This window comes from Monodelphis domestica, chromosome 1, assembly GCF_027887165.1.
Source record: "Monodelphis domestica isolate mMonDom1 chromosome 1, mMonDom1.pri, whole genome shotgun sequence".
Taxonomy (NCBI): Eukaryota; Metazoa; Chordata; class Mammalia; order Didelphimorphia; family Didelphidae; genus Monodelphis; species Monodelphis domestica.
In genome coordinates, this window is record NC_077227.1 from 61,956,470 (window position 1) to 61,977,536 (window position 21,067).

Here is a 21,067-nt window from a genome sequence, read left to right on the forward strand (position 1 = left end):
TAAGACTTCACCAAAGGGGGGGAGGGGAGGAAGTTCTCTGAAACAAAAAAGTTTAAAATCCCTAGCTTAGACATTGCCTAGAGGTTAAGTGACTTGCCTAGGTTCATCCAGCTAGGATGCATCCAAATCAACAACCCCTGATAGCCAGCACATTGGAGACCATTCTCTGGTTTTCTTCCTTTTTCAAGGATATTAGGTCAGCTCTAAGGCTATCTACCCATTGTTCTTCCCTGTCACCATGAGCCTGGCCTACCTCATTTTTTGGACATTGGCATCCTTATCTTTTGCATCAACTCTCAAGGACAAGCCATCATTGGGGGTGCTCTAGCCACCGTACCACCCACCTGCTAGTTTTCTTCTAATCCCAGCTCAGATACTACCCATTAGATGAAGCCTTTTGGACTCTGACTCCCCAGCTCCAGTGCTTTCCTTTGAAAAATCTTTTTTCGTTTTGTATATATCCATCTATAGGCATGGTGTCTCCTGCCCTGATATTTCATTTTTATTTCTGTACTCTCAGTGCCTATCACTGTGATTGACGCATAGTAGGTCTTTAGTAAAATGCTGGCTGCCCAGTTTGGTGACAGGTCTCCACTGGGTCTCACAATGTATGAACCTGGCCCAGGACACTCTCCATTAGACTCCTTACTATGTGGGGAAGGGAAGAAGGAGCTGTCTTAGGGGGAGCATGGGATAGAAACTGACAATAAGTGAGGGAAGTGAATTCTCTTCAAGGACTTCTCCTGTGTCCCATGCCTAGAGGACTCCTTCCTCATTGCCTCCTGGCTTCCTTCTAGTCTCAGCTAAAGGTTCCTCAGTGGAAAATGAGGAGGTTGGCCTGAATCTATAATCTAGAGGTCATTCTTCCTTCTTCTTCCAGAGGGCCATCTCTTATAACACCAAAAAAGAAAAATTGAAAAGAGAGCCTGGGGGAGAGAGAATGACCTGCTTTTGGGAGAAGCCTTTTCTAGCCTCTCTTAATAATAATAATACCTTCCAAGGGCAGCTAGATGGCTCCATGGATGGAGAGCCAGGCCCAGACACGGAAGGTCCTGGGTTCATATCTGGCCTCAGACACTTCCTAGCTGTGTGACCCTGGGCAAGTCACTTGACCCCCATTGCCTAGCCCTTACCACTCTTCTGCCTTGGAGCCAATACCCAGTATTGATTCCAAGATGGAAGGTAAGGGTTGTTAAAATAATAACAACAACAATAACAATCGTACCTTCTGAGGTTTCTTCCAGGTTATCGTGCATATATAGCTGGTGGCATATAGTTATTTGCATATGGTCTCCCCATTAGATTGTGAGCTCTTGGAGAGCACGGACTTGTTTTTTTCTTTCTCTCTTTCTTTTTAACCTTGATACAATGCCTGGCATGTGTTGGGTACTTAATAGTGTTAGCTGCCTGAGTGACTGGCTCCAGGAAAGTATGTTAACCTGTTGCTTGTATTTCCTTCCAGCTCTGCTCTCATCCTGGTGTGAAGAGTTGGGCCGGCTGCTCCTCCTCCGTCACCAGAAAAGCCGGCAGAGTGATCCTCCTGGGAAGCTCCCCATGCAGCCCCCCCTTAACTCCATGAGCTCCATGAAACCCACGCTGTCACACAGGTGAGTCATTGTGGGACTGCTGAGGGCTTGGGCCAGACTCTTGCTGACTTGAGATCCCATCACAGGTTCTTGATGGTGGGAAGACAGCCATCAGGGACACTGGTCTCTCACTCCCGTGTGAGTCGGGCAGCCGTCTCCATATGGTCAAAGATGTCCTTGTGGAGAGGTTCCCAACGGGAGGGGAAGGCCCATCTCTCCCATCAGACCAGAAGCTTCCTGAGGAAGAGGTGACATGTATGTGTCCCATCAGACTGGGAGTTCCCCAAGGGCCGAGGGACAGTGTCTTCTCCCCAGTCATATCTATCTCATTAAAATGAGCCTGGATTTTCTCTTCCTAATTATAGAACTACCCTCAATAGTGGCTTAGAAATCTTGACTTTGGATGGCTCTTCTGTAGCCCAGGGAATTCCCCTTCTTTCCCTGTCTACTCCTTTCTAATATCTACAGGGAAACTCCAAAGCTAGGACTTTAAGTAAACTAGAGAAACTAAGGGATTAAAGGGAGGCCTTGGAGAGGTCATCAAAACCATTCCTCAGCCTCTAGTCAGAGCTTTATCCAGTTTTCTTTGGGAGAGTGCAGTCTGCCTCTCTTGAAAAGAAATGGTTCGGGGCAGTTAGGTGGCTCAATGGATTGAGAGCCAGGTCTAGATACAGGAGGTCTTGGGTTCACATCTGAATTCAGATACTTCCTAGCTGTGTGACCCTAGGCAAGTCACTTAACTCTGACTGCCTCACTTACTGCTTTTCTGCCTTGGATCCAATACACAGCATGGATTCTAAGAGGGAAGGGAAGAGTTTTTATTGGAAAAGGAAAGAAATGGTTGCTAGAAAGTTAGCTGGCACGTTAGACCAGTCAGAGCTAAAAGAGTACATCCAGAGGATGGGGCCATTGGGCAGCCACCTCCAAGAAAGGAGCCAAGCACATCTTGACTGCCTGTTTTGCCTCCTGGATGTCCAGGCTGCTGAGTTAGCTTTCCATTAGGCTGGCTGCTTTTCCCAATTAACTATCCTGGAAGTTTCTGTTTAGAATCCACAACGCTCATACCTGAACTTTTAAATGGCCAACCTTTGAACAACCAAGCTTTTTATATTGCCTATCTCCTCCTCCTTTGAGTTGATGGCAAAGATGAGCTTCCAGAATGACGCAGTCTATTCTCAATTATCTGTGCTAATGGTGGGGGCAGTGACATGAGTGAACTGAAGCCACAGATGCTCCAACAGGAATCCCTATTGAGCTTTGGAGCATGTTACAAGAAGGCGAATGTCTGTATTGGGACTTAGAAATCCAGAACCAGAAGGGAGCTTGGAGAATATCTGATACAATCCCTTCAGCTCATAGTCTAGAAAGAAAGGTGCGAGATGGTCAGACTTTTGTCAATCAAGTCCTAGACTTGTAAAATCTTTAGTCAGAAGGATTGAGGGCAGCTGAATGGCTCAGAGGATAGAGCCAGATCCAGATACAGAAGGTCCTGGGTTCAAATTAGACCTGAGATCCTTCTTAGCTGTGAGACCCTAGGCAAGTCACTTAACCCTTACCACTCTTCTGCCTTGAAACTAACCCACAGTATTGATTCTAAGATGGAAAGTAAGGGTTTAAAAAAAAGAATCAGAAGGGACCTTGGAAGTCCAACCTCCTATCTAGTCGATGAAATCTTGTCTATGACATCCGAGACAGATGGGTATCCAGTTTCTCTTTGAGCATTCCCAGACATGTCAAAAAAAGAAAGGAAAAGAAAAAAAATAGAAACCGTATACCTCACAGAACAGACACTTCAGTAGTTTATAGCTCTTGACTATTAAAATGTCTGATTCACACCCAGTCTAGTGGCAGTTGAGACATATAGCAAATAGAGCCCTGGGTCTAGAGTCAAGAAGACCTGAGTTCAAATCTCACCTCAAACACTTCATACCTTTTGACCCTGGCTATATCACTTAATCTCTGTTTGCCTATTTCCTCACCTATAGAATGAGGATAATAATAGCACCTATCTCCCAGAATTGCAGAAATATTGGTAAAGTGCTTAATGAAATGCCTGACACATAGTAGGTGCTATATAAATACTTGCTCCCTTCCCTCCTAAAGGGTTCTATGAATTTCAGCTCCAGTGTTCAGTGTTAAAATTACAAGGTCCCTTCCAGCTCTAGAGTTCTGATCACCCTCTGAAACCACAAAGAGAGACAGACAGACAGACTAGACCTGCAGCTTCCTTGATAGAGGAAACTCCCAGATGAAGGCATTTCCCTTGCCCACACAGGTTGCCTGCCACCTTATCTGTAAACTAGACAGTTTCCTTTGGCTCTATGATGTTAAGAGACTTTCCCTGAGTCACACAGCCAGCAGATAGTAAAGGGAGGACTTGAACTTTATTCTTTTGGGCTCCAAGGCCAGCTTTTGATCTGCTCCACCAATACCAAAAGTGTAGAGCCTCCCGCGTAGAAAGGGTCTTCAGATATTTGAGACAGCCATGCTGCTCTCCCTAATTTAATCTTCTCTTCTGAAGACCTACATCTCCAGTTCTTTTAGCCATTCTTGGCAAAACATATTCCTTTTTGTCATTGTCTTTCCCAAAATAGTTTGCCTGAGAGCAGGTAGGTGACTCAGTGGAGTGAGAGCCAGGTCTAGAGACAGGAGGTCTCCGGATTCAAATCTGGCCTCAGACACTCCCTAGCTGTGTGACCCTGGGCAAGTCACTTAACACCCCATTGTCTAGCCCTTCTCTCTGCTCTTCTGCTTTGGAACCCATGGACAGTACTACTATTAAGACAGAAGGTTAAGAGCTTTAAAAATAATAATAATCACTCTTGGGATTTATACATCAAAAGAAACAAAATATATAAAATGTGGCAAGGTTGTGTTTGAGGAGCACCAGATGGGAGGTGTGGATTAGTGATGGATTGGTAGAACTGGAAGGGAGAAGAAGGAAAGACAACTGAAGCTGAAGCCTTTTTAGGAAAGGCATCACAGTAGAGTTGGGACTTGAGCCGAGCCTTGAAGGTTGTATCAAATTTAGATGATATGAAAAAAAGGGAGAAGTGTGTTGGGGGAGGAGCAGGCAGTGGATTTCTAGGGAACAGAGATGAGCTCTGGCTGACTTCCTTGGAGTGTATTGGGCCAGAGGGAAATCAGATAAGGATTAAAAACCCTGCCTTGTATTATTAGGCATCTCATAAATATCTGGTGGTTTGATGTGATTTGAAATATTTAAATGTCCCAAAGGGGACATTGTTATTCACTCAAAATTGAGAGTAAACTGTGTTGTAAAAGATCTGGCAGGCACAAATTACTGATCATTTATTTCCCCCCAGAAGCTTCAGGATTTAGGTTCAATCCCATTTTATAGATAAGGAAAACCAAGCTTTGTGATCACACCCAGATGGCTCAGTCCTCTCCCCACTCCCACCCCCTTTTTTAAACTGGAGTTTTAGCTTCTCCAATAGTATAAAGAACCTTGGATTTGGATAGAAAAGGGAGAGAAAAGGTATCTATTAAATACCTGACATGGTGCTAAATGCTTTAAAAATATGGTCTCCTTTGGCTGTAAAATCTTGCCTTGTTGACTTTGTACCTCTGCAACTTTGGGAAAATTATTTCCCCTTTTGTGTTCTCTGATTCCTCATTTGGAAAATGAGGGGATTCAAATTACTCAACAAACATTTATTAAGCTTTATGCAAGGCCTTGTTGACCAAGACGGTCACTGCGGGCTCCTCTCACTCTTTAATCCTATTTGAGTTGGTTGTAAAAGTGTTCCCCTCCCTCTGGAAGCTCTTAGGATTGGATTGGCAATTCTGGCTAGGAAGTCTATGGCCTCAGATCTCCAGCTGAAATTAAGGAATTTGATTTAAATTAGTGAAATTTGGGGGGCAGCTAAATGACTCAGTGGATTGAGGTCTGGAAATGGGAGGTCTGGGGTTCAAATATAGATACTTCCTAGCTGTGTGACCCTGGGCAAGTCACTTAACCCCCATTGCGTAGCCCTTACCACTCTTCTGCCTTGGAACAGTGCTTTGTACAATATTGATTCCAAGATGAAAACTCAGAGTTAAACCCCTCTATTATGTTCTCTAACCTTTTGTAGATCTTTAGGCAGAATAGAGGATCAAGGAACAGAGAAGGGAAAGATTCTTTTTGGTTTAAGGGGCATTAGGGCCCAAGACAAGGATTTTGCAACTCCCAAGAGTCAGCTGGGTCCTCTGTCCACTGCCCCCACTGCCTTCCATTTCCCTAGCCGGTATGTCCTCCCAGCACTCCTGTTCCTGCTCTGAGTCCCCATCCCCCAACTCATCTGTGGGATCTAGACATAATGATTGTTCATAGGATGGCAGAGCTGGAAAGAACCTTAGAGATCATTCATTGTGACCCTCCATATTTTAAATGTAAAGAACCAACCCAAGCAGAAGGCAGCCCGCTCAGTGTCACTTTCCTCTATCCAGTCAACCAACAATCAGTTACTGAGCAAATACTTGGCCCCATAGAACTTTAGAGCTAGAAGCATTCTTAACAGATGTTTCTTGACTGATTGACTGACCACTAGTTTCAATAAATTAGTCTAAGCTCTGTTTTGCACTTGAAGAAATTGAAGTCCCTAGAAAGGAAGTCACTCACTTACTCAGTATCACATGGGGAGTAAGTGAAACAGCTGGGATGTAAACTGAGGTCTTGTGAGTTCTTATCATTACTTCAGGGATTCTGAACCTTTGTGGTGCTGATCTTTGTTAGCTCCAAAAGGAAGGAAGGAAAGAAACAAACATTTTTAAAAGCGCCTAATATGTGCCCGGCACTATGCAATTACAAGTATTATATCATTTGATCCTCACGACAACCCTGAGAGGTTGGTATTATTATTATTATTCCCATTTTATAGTTGAGGAAACTGAGGCAAAGAGAGGTTAAATGATTTGTTCAGGGTCACATAACCAGAAAGTGTCTAAGGTTGGATTGGATATCACGGCTTCCTATTGGCAAGCACTATAGTGTCCTCAATTTTCATCTGGTGAAGCTAATAGCCCCCCTTCTCAGAAAAATGTTTTTTTCTTTGTTTGTTTGTTTTTAACTTTTGCACATAGACTTTTTAACACGGAAGGGAAAAAAAATAGGTCTAGACCAAAAAAAAAAAGGATTTATCATTTGGTATTATTAAATTAGTTGGATGGAGAATGATATTTCACACCAAAAAGAAACTCTTCCCAAGGTACATTTTGCACCCTGGTACACCTTCATAATGAATATGTTCTGATCACCCTTATGCCCATTCATTACTTGACTGTATTTGGGTCTTGTTACTGATTTTACCCACTTGTGCATAGTGCAGAATAATGGTTTTAAATGCATAAAACAATGAAACTATATTTAAGTCAAGATGTAGGGCAACTACCCAGCACAGTTATTTATATTATACTACAATGGGAGTAAGGAGTAGCCAACAGTGCAGGAGGAGAAGATCCAGGCCCATCCTCAAACACTTTCTTGGAGAGACATTTTGCCCTCTCTTAATCTTTGCCTTGGTTCTCTCTGCTAGATTTACCCCACTGATCTCTCCCTATTAAAATGAAGTCAATTTTCTCAGCCAGAAGTAATGAAACATCCATCCCCACCCACTCAAAAAAAAAGCCCTCATATAGGTTTGTCTTCACTACTCATCCAAGAAAAGCTGTGAGCTAGAGCTGAAGGACTTAGTCAAGAAAGATCTGAGTTCAAATCCTGTGGTACTTAATAGCTGTCTCAGAGCCTCAGTTTCTTTATCTTTAAAATAGAGATTTTTGAGCCCTAGTATACCTTGCTGTATCTCACTGGGGTGTTTCATAGATCAGTCAAATCAGATTATCTATGGCTATATATTCAGGGCAGCTAGGTAGCAAGTGAATAGAGCAGTGGGCTAAGACTTAGGAAGACATGAGTTCAAATCTGGCTTCAGACATTTACAGGATGTGTGACCTTGAGCAAGTCACTTAACTTTGCCTCAGTTCCTCATTTGTAAAATGAGCTGGAAAAGAAAATGGCAGTCCATTCCACTTTCATTGTCTTGAAAGGTCAAAAAATGTTACAGATTTTCCAGCTCACAGGGGCACCATGCCCCTAATCCTCACAACGTGGAAGAAATGTTGGGAGAAAGAGACAGAGTAAGAGAGTCAGAGTTGGGGGGGTGGGGTGTCAGAGAGACAAAGAGAGAGAGAGCACTTTGTAAACCATAAGGTCCTACATGAATGTCATATCCTATTGCTATACACCATGTAGTACAATATATAAAGTAGTACACACACACACCATAAGCCCCTGGGGATTCATACAGATCTACATATCCCACAGCATAACTTCTAACAGAGTCCATGGAAGCATTAGATAAATATTTGTCATGTGAATTTTCTGTTGATTACAAAACAGCCAGAAAAGAATCTAAGATTCTCCCATGGAAGGACTAAATTCTTAGCATATGTGGGAGCAGTCGCTGCTGCTGCATACCTCTGAGAATTCCCAAGAAGGAAATAATCCCCGTGGGCCAAGTGAGCACTTAATAAATCTTAAGGGGATGAGTCTTGAAATATAGGCAAAATTTGCATGACTCCATATGTAGAATAGGTATTATATTTCTTATCTTCTCAATGGGTAAGGGGCAGTTTGGAGAGACAGAATTTGAGACTGAAAATAATTTTTAAAAAAAGAAAGAAAGAAATCTAGGTAAACCTGAGCCTTTTATGTTTCTTTGTTTCTTACCCCTACTTCCTGTTCATGAGCAAAATGAACAGCCAGAGTAACAGAGCTGGTCTACTCCTAGTTATCCATGTTAATTGATGGGAGTAGGCTCACAGATCATTTGAAGCAGCAGATTATCCAAAAATAATTCCAAAAATAAGCAAGAGGGAGGGAGAGAGCATTGTATGCTGGGAAATGGAGAGAAGAAGTCTCAGAAATAGCAAGGAAAAAAAAGACTTGGGGGTGAGAGTCAACATAGAGACAACAGAGTAGTGAGGAAACCCCACAAGAATGGAATGGAATAGAAGGGGATAAAGTAAGGGGGAAATGTTAGTTGACTGACTGGCTGGCTGGCTAGCTGGATGAATTAGGATGAAAAGAGTAAAGAACCTTATTTTCTAGGCTAGGGAATATTGGACTTGGTCAATCAGGCAGTTGGGGGTGGGGGAAAAGTGACTAAGATTTCTTTCCAAGGAAAGATATGGAGAAAATTTTGTTTAAAAAAGAATTGTATGGGGGACAGCCAGGAATCCACTTACCAGTCAGGTTCTGGCTACCATGACAGTCCTGTGAAGCTCCCTATTTGGATTATGAATCCTAAAAATGGCCAACATATATCTCTCAAACCATATACCACCAAATGTGCTGAGGGCAATATCACTAGAGAGGAAAAGTATAACAGGAGACAAAAGTGAGGAAAAGAACCAGCAATAAGCTAACAACAGGTCCACAAGAATTTATTTATGGCTTAATATGGGCCAGGCACTGTGCTAAGCACTGAGGATGCAAAGAGAGATTAAAAAAAAAAAAAGCAGCCTTACCCTCAAGGAACTTCCAGTCTTCATGGCCTTAAATGTTTATATGTCAATGCTCACATATGGGCAAATTAAAGATCTTAATACAACGAGACAAATTTAACCTTGAATTCATCACTGAGACTTAGGAGTATGGGATTTTACTCAACTATAGTTATTAAAAGGATATATAGACTCAAAAGGACATATGAAGACAATATATCCAAGTATGGAATCCAGGAGCCAGAGAAGATAGAAAGTATTGTGGTCACCAGAACAGCATTATTGGCAGCCTTAATTGAACAGAAAGAGGAATTTGGGGAATAGATTATGGACCTGGGAGAAAGGCAACAGCAATGATGGGAATTTCAGCTATTTGAGCATCCATTGAAGGTTTCTTTCCCTCAAAAGCAAGGCAGCTGATAAGTTTTTGGCTTGTCCCTAGCCAAGGATGATATATATGAACCGATGCAGAGTGAAGTAATCAAAACCCAAAGAGTAATTTATACAAAGACTAAGTGATCATTGTAATTCCAGAGGACCAATTGTGGAGCATGCTGACTAACTCCTAAAAGAGAGGTGCTAAACCAAAGGTGCAGAGTAAAACATACATTTTGGGGTATGACCAGTGTGGGGCTTTTTTATACATGTTTGGTACAAAAGCAACAACAACAACAACCAAAAAAAAAAAACTATTGGCTTATCTCAGTGATAACTTAATTTATGAAAAGATGAAGAAGATAATGAGGGAAACAAAACATGATACTCTAGACCTGATTCTATCCCAAAAAGAGAATCTGGTTGCTCAAGTAAAAATGATGGGAATTTTAAGGAAGAATGAGTTTTCCAGCATTCATGATAGAATAGAGGAAAGCTGGAGATAGTTTGACATATACCCTATATTTTCATAGAACTAATTTAAAAGGTTAAGATTAAAAATAAGCAGGATCCTGTGGCCTTAGATTTTATAAGGAAAGTCAGCCCAAAGGGCATGGGAAGTTCTCAAAAATTAAAACCCAAAATTAAAAAGTGGGAAGCAAAGAGATGATCAAAGAGAATCTAGTTGGGCCTCAATGGCTTCCGGTTACCAAGCCCAGTAAAATATACTCCATGATAATAGAAGAAGAGAAAACATAGGCAAATTAGTTGCTTAGCTGCTGTTAGTGATGTCTGAAAAATTATAAAGAATGAAGTTTTTACCAGATCAGAGATGGGCTGATATCCCTGTTTAAAAAAAAAAGTAAATAGACTAGATTCTACAAACTATATATTTGATATATTTGACTTTAATTTTTTTTAAACCCTTACCTTCCATCTTGGAATCAATACTGTATATTGGTTCCAAGGCAGAAGAGTGGTAAGGGCTAGGCAATGGGGGTAAAGTGACTTGCCCAGGGTCACACAGCTGGGAAGTGTCTGAGATCAGATTTGAACCCAGGACCTCCTGTCTCTAGGCTTGGCTCTCAATCCACTGAGCTACCCAGCTGCCCCTGACTTTAGTTTCTTATAAAAAAAGAAAACCTTTTGTAGAACCATTAAAGTGATCAAGAAAAGATCATGCCACCTAAATTCATTTCTTTTTTTACAGTTACTAGCTTGGCTTCAAATTAACTTAATTAAATTTCAAAAAAGCATTTGACAAAGTCATACCATCTTTGTGAAAAAAAAGTGGAGAGATATGGACTTGATGATAACTCTAGTTAGGTAGATTCAGAACAAGATGAATGACTGAGCCCAAAAAGCAGTAGTCATTCATGAGTCAATGTCAGCTTGGAATGAATCCCCTAGCAGGGTGCCTCTGTGATGTGTGCATGACCCTATGTCATCTACCATTTTCCTTATCAGATCTACTGATGATATAAAGCAAAGTAAGTATGGCTAATTTGTTGGATGACAGAGTCAAGATCCAAAATGATTTTGACAGGCTGGAATAATGAGCTAAATCTAACTTGTGTTTAAAAAAATCAACTTCCCAAGTACAAAATGGGGAGTGTTGTTCATAGAACATGTATATGAAAGGGAAAAAAGTCTGACTTTTTAGGGCACTAAAAACCCAACAGGAATCAATGGTGTGATAGTGTAGCCCAAAAGATACAACCTCAGATTGCTTTTCGAAAAATGGCCAACCTTTGAACAACCAAGCTTTTTACATTGCCTAGGGTCCCTCCTCCTTTGGGTTGAGTACCTGAGTTAAAAACACGTGCTTTCCACCTCACCCCACCTCCACAGCCAAGTTTCCTGGATAAGAGAGTGAGGGTGGAACTACACAAAACTTATATCTTCCCTGCATTAGTAACTTACATAGATATGTAACTGGGATGCTGGGAAAGCAAGTCCCTGGGGACTTTTTTATATAGCCATCTTCATGTATTCCAAAGGCTTTTATGTAGAATACCCAGGCCACAATAGGGAAGAACTTCCTAACAGAACCATTCAGAAGAAAAGTAGATATTTTCCCTAATTGGATAGCTTTTCATGAATGATATTGACAGTTTGAATGGATCTAAAAAAACGGATTGGAACTTTACAGGCCTTGTAGGTCCATAGATAAGTCAGTGGGTTCCTAGGCTTTATATCTGAGAAGAAATCTTTAAGATCAACGGGTTCTGAAAGTGTGGTCTGGGGTCCTTGGGAGTTCCCAAGGTCAAAACTGTTTTGATAATAATACTAAGATGTTTTCATTTCTAAATATCAATAGCTAAAACTCACACATACATACCATACACCCCCCAAAAAAAACACTTCAGGAAGAAGTGGTCCTTCAGGTATTTTTAAGGGTACAATAGGAGTGAACCTGGGTTCAAATGTGACTTCAAACACTTCCTAGCTGTGCAACCCTGGGCAAGTAACTTAACCCCAATCATCTAGTCCTTACCACATTTCTGCTTTGAAATCCATACTTAGTATTGATTCTAAGACAGAAGGTAAGTGGGTTTTTTTATTGTTTTTAAGAGTGTTTAGGGGTCCCGAAGACCAAAAAATTTGAGGACTACTGATATAGGCAAATTCCTTGTCCTAGAGAGGTTGTGACTCTCCAAAGGTTAAATGACAGAGCTAAAGTTGGAGTCCAAGTGTTCAGGCTTCAAATTCATTGGGATTTCCATTATACTCCATTATTCTTATTTGGGTACCATTTAGACTACCAATATGCTGTGGCCCCTTTCAGTCCTCACAGTGCTCTAAGATAATCGTGTTAAAGGTATGGAAGTTATTCTATATTCAGATGAGAAAGTCAAGTTCCAGAGACCTCCCCCAAGGTAGTATAGTAAAGGATGTGAAGGCTAGAATGCTTAGCTCAACAGTGTGATTGGTGGTCCTTACTCTGGCATGCTGATAAGAGAAATATGTGATTCCTGATTTTTGTAACTATTGAATTTTGCTCTGTGATAAAATCAGATATCTCTCATCATCAAAGAAACAGCTCTTGGGCTTTGCTCAAGAATTTCTTAGATCTCCTGGTAACTGCCATATATTTAGGGAAGGAAGGCAAGTTCTTGAATTGTAATTTCACCAATATAAGAAACTTCCCAGTAAGAAAACTCCCTCCGACTATACAGATCAGCAACTATTCTTCAGCTTAGTCTTAAGAGAGTTGCCAGGGGCACTGAGAGGTTGAGGAACTTGTCCTGGATAACCCAGCCAGTATTGGATGGAAGCAGGGCTTCTTCAGACTTTCTGCCTTAAATATTCTCTGTCTGTCTCTTTCTCTTCATCTCTCTGTCTCTTTTCTGTCTCTGTTTCTCCTTCTTTCTCCCTTTTTCTAGCACTAAACCTCATCTCGTCATCAATAATAAGCAAATAAAAAAATCTGGTATTCATAAGTAAGAAAAAGTTCCTTTTCCTCATCTCCTCCCCCTCCCTACAGTGTGATGGTTGAAGCCTTTCTATATGCTCAATGCTCCCCTGTTTCCTTGCTATCTGGAAGACTCAATTTTGTCCCATTTGTGCTGGGCTAAATGGACTGAACTTCAGAGTAAAAGATGTAAGGATTAGAGAGCAAGGAATCACTTAGGGCTCAGAGATCTTTTGATAAATCAAGGGAATCTCCTACTCATTCTGTCAGTGACATGCTGGGTGACCCTGAGCAAGTGACTTAACTTCTCTGTGCTTAAGCTGCCACCCAGGGGGAATGAGCACGATGATGTCTAACCTACCTCTACTTCTCAAGCATGTTGAAAGAACTGAGGAAACATTTAGAGAAAGTCCAACATTCTGAACAAGTTATTTCCTTTCTTTCTTTTTTAACAGTAACATTTTTGCTAGTTCAGAAGGTTGAATGGGAAGAGGAGCGAGCCTGGTAATAGAGCAGTTTCAAAGAACAGAAAGATTGTAACATTTAAGCATATGCCTGTAAGACCAAATGCTAGCAGAATACTGTTAAGTAACATCCCTGACCTGTTTAGTGTTTTAAACATAGTAGACATTAAATATGTATGTTCAGTCATGTCCAACTCTTCATGATCCCATTTGGGGTTTTCTTGGTAAAGATACTAGTTTACTCTTTCCTGCTCCAGCTTATTTTACAGATGAGGAAACTGAGGCAAACATGGCTAAATGATTTACCCATGGTCACACAGCTAGTGTCTGAGACAGGATTTAAAGTTGGGGAAGATGAGTCTTCCTGACTCAACCTGGCACTGTATCTACTGAGCTTAACTGGCTGACAATAGTAAGACACAGTTGCGATTCATTCATTCATAGGTGAAGCCTGGTTGTAATAGATTGGAATGCTGGTCTTGGTTTGGGTATAGGGTTCTGCCTTTAATTGACTCTATGCCCTTGGACAAGTCCCTTAACCTCTCTGAGTCTCAGTTTACTCATTCATAAAATTGGAGGGGGAGGAGGAGAGGGGAATAATCTAATGCATAGTGCCCTCCCTGTCTGGCTGTCTTGTAGGAATAGAATGAGATGAAGTATCAAAGCACCATACAAATGTAAGAGATTATATTCATTATCCACCCACATTGTTCATATGCAAATAAGGACTGCTAACTTAATTTTAAAACATTTGAGCTCTGAAATAGGTTAAATAAATCTTGTTTACACTATTAATTTAATTAGTAAATCCTTTCTTCATGGATGGTAAATTTCAGCTTGGAATGATCACACATTCCAAATCAATAGAGTCTACATTAAGGTGATATTACAGTCGTATCCTATACCTGCCTGGTGAAAGAAAAGGACCCAGAGAAAACAGCCACCACAGCCCACCAAATCCCCAGCCCTTTTCATAAGTCCACTCACTAATTGAGTTCTGTCACTTTTGTAGTCTGTGCTACCTGTGGTCGAAGGGAAGGACTGATGGGTCTCTTCCTCCAATCGGTAGGAAATTAAAACATCACTTCCCAGAGGAAGGTTCTGAGGATAAATTAATCCCTGTTTCCTCAACGTTAGTGTTCTCGAAATGCATGGATTCTTTTCCTTGTTGTTGTTGTTTTTTCTTTCCTATTAAAACTCAGAAAGACACAAACAAAAACTCTAATATGGCGTTGGATGCTCAAGTTTCTAAGTTTCACCGCAGGGAGAAAAGGAAATAGTCCCCAGTAATTGTGGTGATGGAGAGGCTCTCTAATGGCTCACCGAAATTAAAGAGGGTTGGAGCTTCAACTCCAATCACTGGGCTCAGTGTTTCATTAGTGGTAACAACAAAAGCTCTGCTCAATAGACAGAGTGTTAAGAACCTGTACAGATGTATCAGGGAAATTAATGAGGGCCTGACAATGCCTTTAATGGGAATTGGTTATTTCTCCCAAATAAAGAGGCTATTAGAAGAGGAAAAAATAATATCAGGCCAGCCAGGGGGCTCACCCTTTTGGCCCCCTTTTCTCTGGTAGATCCAAATGATCACCTAAGGGGAAAACTCCTACCCTGTTAAGAGTTGATACAGTGATACCACCTTGCATTTGACTAACACCTTATGCAGAATGTGTACTGGTTATTATTATTATTTGCTCAGCCTCCACTGGGATAAGGCATTGGGGCAGGTACTGGGGAGACAGATCCTCTCATAGCAATCTTTTTTTTTTTTTAAACCCTTATCCTTCCATCTTGGAGTTAATACTGTGTATTGGCTCCAAGGCAGAAGAGTGGTAAGGGCTAGGCAATGGAGGTCAAGTGACTTGCCCAGGGTCACACAGCTGGGAAGTATCTGAGGTCAGATTTGAACCTAGGTCCTCCCTCTAGGCCTGGCCCTCACTCCACTGAGCTACCCAGCTGCCCCTCATAGCAATCTTTTGAAGTAGGTAAGGAGTAAGAATATTATCCTCCCCTTATTCTTCTGCCACTCCTGGTCCTAAAAGACTGGTCTGGGGACAGCAAAGCTTATAGGGTTGAAGGTAGAACTGCCCCCAGGAGTCTACCTGACTCCAAGGCTGGTCTGGCCACTAGAGACCACAACTAGCTCCCCTGGGTCTGTTAGGACATATTTTGGTAGGGTGTTATTGTGAGTATATTTAGAAGGTGATGGGGCTATATATGGCTGATGTGATTATATAGCTGGTGTAAAGTGTGGTTTTATGGTTAGATATGATGTGGTATTATATGGCCAGAGTGCTGTGCAATATGGTTAGGTGGTGCTTCTCTATAGAAGCATTCTTCAAAGGAGATATGCCTGGCCATTGTTGTTTGGATAGGATCTGATCTGGCTGTGACAGATGCACATGGATTTCACTGAGCCACTCACAGGCCATATTGCAGCGGCTCTGTTAGCCTAGCCCTGGACTGATCTCCTGTGTCTGAGACCACGATTGCCTTTAAGATACCTCCAATGCAAGGATTGTCTGGTTTGTGGAGGAAATTCAAGTGGAGGGGCTTCCCTCTGAATCTTATCCCACCTAGTTACAACTTAAAAACATCCTCCCCATTCCTTTCCTTTTTCCAATTCTCTCTTCTTCTTTTCCTTGTCCTCTTTTCGCTGAATTCTCAAACATTCCTTTCCCTTTCTCTCCTTCCTTCTCCCCTCTCCTCCCCTGGAGGGCTCTAATTCAAAGTTTAGAAAAGCACGATCTCCTCCTTCCCTAGCCAGGCCCCTCCCCAGCCCTCTGCCCACATTGCCCACCCCCTGCCCTCTGCCGTCGCTGGTTTTAGCGTCGTGTCTGGCTTGCTGTCTGCCCTCTGGCCTCTGAGGAGCTCTCTCCACTTTGGCTGGAAAGACTGGCCAGAATTGAGTAGTTGCCTCTGATCGGCGGTGGGGGCTTCTCTGTGTGTGCCCCCCGCCCCCATCCCAGTCTCAGCAGCCAGGGCTCCTCGAATTCCCAAGCCCAGCCTCAGAAATCCATCTCGCTGCTGATTTTTTTTAATAGCGCACACACAACCAGCCCCGCCGTGCTCCAGTAAGCGCGCGCGTGTGTGTGCGTGTGTGCGTGTGTGCATGTGTGCCAGCGCGCGTGACTTTAGGAAGAGGCAGATTGTTCCCCCCCACCCTTCGGAGTGTCAATTAGCTCCATCTATCTCGGAAATGCGAGCGCCTCCAAGCTTCCTCGGCGCCGCCGCCGCCTCCCTCCCGCTCCACCTCCAGCCCGTGAGTCAGTCTCGCCCGCTGACGGCCGCCCGCGTGGCGCAGGGGCCCGGGCCAGAGCCCCCTCCTCTCTCCCCGCCCCCGGGGGGTGGCTGCTGCTCGTCTCTCGCTCGCTCGCTCGGCAGCCCCCTCCCCGATCTCCCACCCTAGCCGAGCCAGGGCACTGCCGGCCCCGCCGGGAACAAAGGCGGAGGGAGGGGAAGGAGGCTCCGGGCTCGCTGGGAACAATGAGCTGCGGGCTCCCCGGGGACCGCGGCGGAGGCGGCGGTGGTGGCGGCGGCTGCGAGCCAGGGCGTGCGGATCGGGATCGCCGGGGCCAAGGAAGGCGCCGCCGCTAGGATGCGCGCCCACCCGGGGCGGGTGGATCGGGGGCCGGCGGCTGGGGGCTGCGGGAGCCCCCGGTGCGGGGCCGACGGGAACCCCGGGGGGCGGCGGTAGCAGCGCAATCCACGTGCGATTGGCTCCCCACCTCCGATTGATCCCCGGCGGGCACTAAAGATTAACCCCGAGCCGGAGTCGCGGGGCTGCCGGGCATCCTTTTTAGAAACACAAACAAACCGCAAGCCTCCGCCACTCTGTTCTTCCTGGGAAGAGAACAGGTGGCATGTGAGGCAGAGAGAGACAGAGGCACGCCGAGGCGGCGACGGCGGCAGCGGCAGCTTCGCTCACCCAGCGGAGCAGGGACTGGCACGATCGCCGCGTGGCCGGGCCCTGGCCCCGGGACCCAGGATTTCCGAGCTGCTAACAGGACGTGCCAGCACCTCTGCCTCCACGGCTGGGGGAGACTGACACTCAGCCGCTAGCTCTCCAGCCCCGGAAAGGGGGCTCCCTCAGTAACCTTGTGCCCCTCTGCCAGCACGGGGACACATTTCTTTGCCGAGAGGGAGAACATTGACACAGACACAGATCTGAACCTGTGTGTACATGCCTCCTGCTTGTGTATGTATGCCTGCCTCCTTTCTTATGTGTCTGCATGCACGTGTAGAGGGGTGTGCCCTCGGGGTTACCCCAGGCTTTGATCTCCAACTCTGTCATTGGCCAGGGGATCCTCACCCCAAATGCAAATGCTTTATTCACTAGCCAGAATTACAGCTGAATCTGATTGGGTTGTTTGGGGAGATGGTGGGAGGAACTCGATGGGAAAAGGGTCTTTTTTCCATCTAGCACAAGGAAGGCTAACAACACCTGTGGCTTGATGGCATACTGGGTCCTAGCAGTGCTGCTGTTTGAATTTTATTGTGTAAGTCCCTTACAGAATTCCCCGGCGACCTGGAGCTCATACCCTCCCTCCCTCCCTGTCTCCTCCATACCTTCCCCAGGTTTGTGCTGTTTAAGCAGCGGTCTTCTCCCTCTTCAGGAGTGACTTCTTGCCTCTGAGTGTAATGTTCCTTAGGCCCCTGAGCCTTGGAACTAGCCCTGGCTTTGGCTCCCCCCCCTTCTCCCCCTCCCCCCCAGGGCAAAGAGGATCTTACCTTGGGAGCCCAGTGTATGGATTTTTTAATGAACGGCTAGGGGCTGCAACTGACTAAAGTGACCGGGAATTGTGTATTGGTGTGGCCCCAGTTTGTTGGGAGAAAGGGCTCTGGAGAAGGAGGTGAGAAGTCAGATTGATGCTAATTTGTCTTATTGTTATGGTTGTAGAGCCAGCTGTTTGCCACCTCTTTTCCCTGGGAATTCTATAAGGGGGAGGGAGTATTATCAAAAAGATCTCTCTCAGGTGGTTAGGTTCCCTTTCATATTAATTGTTATGGAGTTATACTTAAAGTTATACTGTATGATTTATAAAAAAAAAAAAAGGTTTTGCAGGGAAGAGCAGGCTTTTGGTTGTTCTGCCTGACTACCAAGCCTTTGTCCCTTTCCATCCTTCAACCTATCCAAGTGAAAAGGTATCAGCTCAGGACTCCAAAGGGTATTTTCAGGACCAAAGTCAAAAGTGATGCTATGGACCCTTAGGGTTAGTGAGCAGGAGTAGGTATACCGATTTTCCAAAACATAATTTTCTCAGATTGTCAGCCTCAAATCCTTACTCAGGATCATAGATTTCAAGTCAGAAGAGATCTTAATGATTATTAGTGGTTCTCAAAATATGCTATGGGCACCCCAAGACCCTTTAAGGGGGTCTACAAGGTCATCACTGTATTCCTAACAATGCTAAGATGTTTTACATGCTAATACAATAAATAGCATTAAATATAAACCACATACACAAAAAGAGGAGGGGAGTGCATGCAATGATTTTTAAGAATAGAAAGGGGTCCTGGATGAAGAAAAAAAGTTTGAGAATTGCTGATCTAGAACAAACTCTTTTACTGAAGAAGGAAACTGAGTCCCAAAGATGTTTCCATGCTTAGAATCCAGGCCTTATCCATTTATCAAGCTCCTTTGCTATAGCTTCCAGAGGTCTATTTCACTTAAGAAGTTTAACATTAGGAGAGAGGAGAGTTTTGTGTCTGCCCCTGAAAGCAAGTTCCCAGGGGACTGTAAGCCGGGGAGGCAGGGGGGTGCCTTTCAGAACAAGACTTGACATAAAGCAAGCATTTGTTAAAAGCTTGTTGGTGATTGATAGCTTAATCCAGTAGAAGGCCTTAGATACTTCTTCAGCTCCAGAAAGCCACCTTGTAAAATTGGACTGCAATGACCAGCTTGGCCCTAGGTTCCTGTCCTTGTATACAGGTGGATTATGCCCCCAGCTGGCCTGCCCTGAAAAGAACAGTTTATGGGTTCTTTTGAGGCCTCCAGGGAAATTGACTGGTTGTGCTCCAGCCTTATCGGTTTTTTCAGACAGGAACATTGAGGCCTAGAGAGGATTTCCCCAAGGTCGTGCAGATCTATTCATAATACGTATGGATCTTATATGGAAGATAGGTTAAGTACACAAATGCAGGATTTTAAGGGGGCTGACCTCATTGAAATGATAGGGGACAGGCTTTGTTTCTTTGGGTTTCCAAAGGGGTAAGGCACTTGGTAAAGGTCACCTTATTGTTATCTATCATGCCTTTCCCCAGTGCCTTTCTCCATTTAGATGATCCAGCTATTACCGCAAGGCCCATCTCTCTCATAAAGCTTTCTTTAATTACCTTAGCTCACAGTCCTCTGTCCCCCCCTTTTCTCTCTCTTTGACTCTCCCTCTGTCTCTCTGTCTCTCTTGTCTCTCTCCCTCTGTCTCTCTATTTCTCTCCCCTCTCTGTCTCTTGTCTCTCTCTACTCCCATCCTGTCTCTTTTTCTGTTTCTCTCTGTGTCTCTCTCCCCCCTTGTCTCCTCTGTCTCTGTGTCTTTCTCCCTCTCTCTCTGCCCCCAACTCCCCCTCCCTCCTTTAAGATGTTAGCATTTTCATTCAGTGCATATCATCTATTATCAAATGATAGTGCCCAGTAATAGTATCTTCCCTAGGGGTCATTAACTCAATAAGATGCAGACCCACACAAGCTAGGTGTCCTATACATAGTCCCACTGAATTGTGTCCTGGTCACACCTCTTCTACAACATTGTGTCTGGTTCTTAGAAGGGCACTGATAGACTGGACTGCCCAGATGAGGAGCCAGGATGGTGAAAGGCCCAAAGGTTCATGCAATACAAAAGTAGGTTGGGAATGACTAGAAGAGATGTTAGAGGGAGACATGATCAGAAAAGGATTGGCTTAATTGGCTTGTCCTCAGAAAGCAGAAGGAAGAGCAATGGATTTAAGTTGTAGACAGCCACATTTCCAGTGAATGTTAAGAAACCCTTCCTAGCCATTAGTGGAACTAATTAGCAAAAAGTAGAACTAGGAAAGGTGATGTGATCTACCTCCATTGGCAATGGGTTCTCCCTTACTTGTTTTCTGGCATAATCAGGTGCTGATTTATTGAGAGCACTTCAGAAGGGGTTCCAGCCCAGGTTGGACTTAGGCATGGGGACTAATGCTGATGTGTGGACTAGATAAACTCTCTGATTTTATATTCTTCAAATGAACCAAATAGTCAGTGAGACACCCTGTTTTTCAGCAGAAGAAAGACTCCAAAAACTCTCTTGCTTATCCTTCTCCCCATGAACCAGATCTGAGCAGGGGCCATCATGTTGTATGTAGTTGGGTGACTGACCCAGATTAGTTAAACCAAGGAAGGTGATGATCTCTTTGGTCTTGATACTTAGCCCACCTCAGTCCTGTGCAAAATCTTTTACTCAGATAGCCTAGTAGGCTTTCAGGTGATCTGGTACAAGTTTTCTTCTCTTGGGGGGTCCCTGTAGTAACAACAGGTCTCTTGCTCCAGTAGAGGAGCATTTATAAAGTCATCCTTATCAGAAGATTTAGAGACCTATTTCTATTCACCTAACCTCTCTCTGGAGTCCTGGCAGACATAATTCTTTATTCTCCTCTTCATCCTTTGCAAGCCATTATTAAATCCCTACCATATCAAGGACAAAGGCCAAGAATACAAAGCTCTCTAAACACTGCCACTGCCCTCAAGGCAATCTAGATAT

The 21,067-nt window shown here is 43.8% G+C and overlaps 1 protein-coding gene across 22 annotated transcripts in view; it reads left to right on the plus strand.

Annotated features, from left to right (window-relative positions):
• Nucleotides 1–21,067, plus strand: part of ZMIZ1 (zinc finger MIZ-type containing 1) — a 477,780-nt gene that overhangs the window by 409,068 nt on the left and 47,645 nt on the right. For 19 of the 22 annotated variants that reach the window (XM_056799734.1, XM_056799767.1, XM_056799744.1 and 16 more), the window contains one exon: nt 1,463–1,607. In XM_056799734.1, the coding sequence (XP_056655712.1) occupies nt 1,463–1,607 (145 nt within the window). Of the gene's footprint in view, nt 1–1,462; nt 1,608–16,561; nt 17,545–17,592; nt 17,846–21,067 lie in introns of those variants that run through there. The other 3 variants (XM_056799812.1, XM_056799818.1, XM_056799813.1) reach the window with 2 other exon arrangements.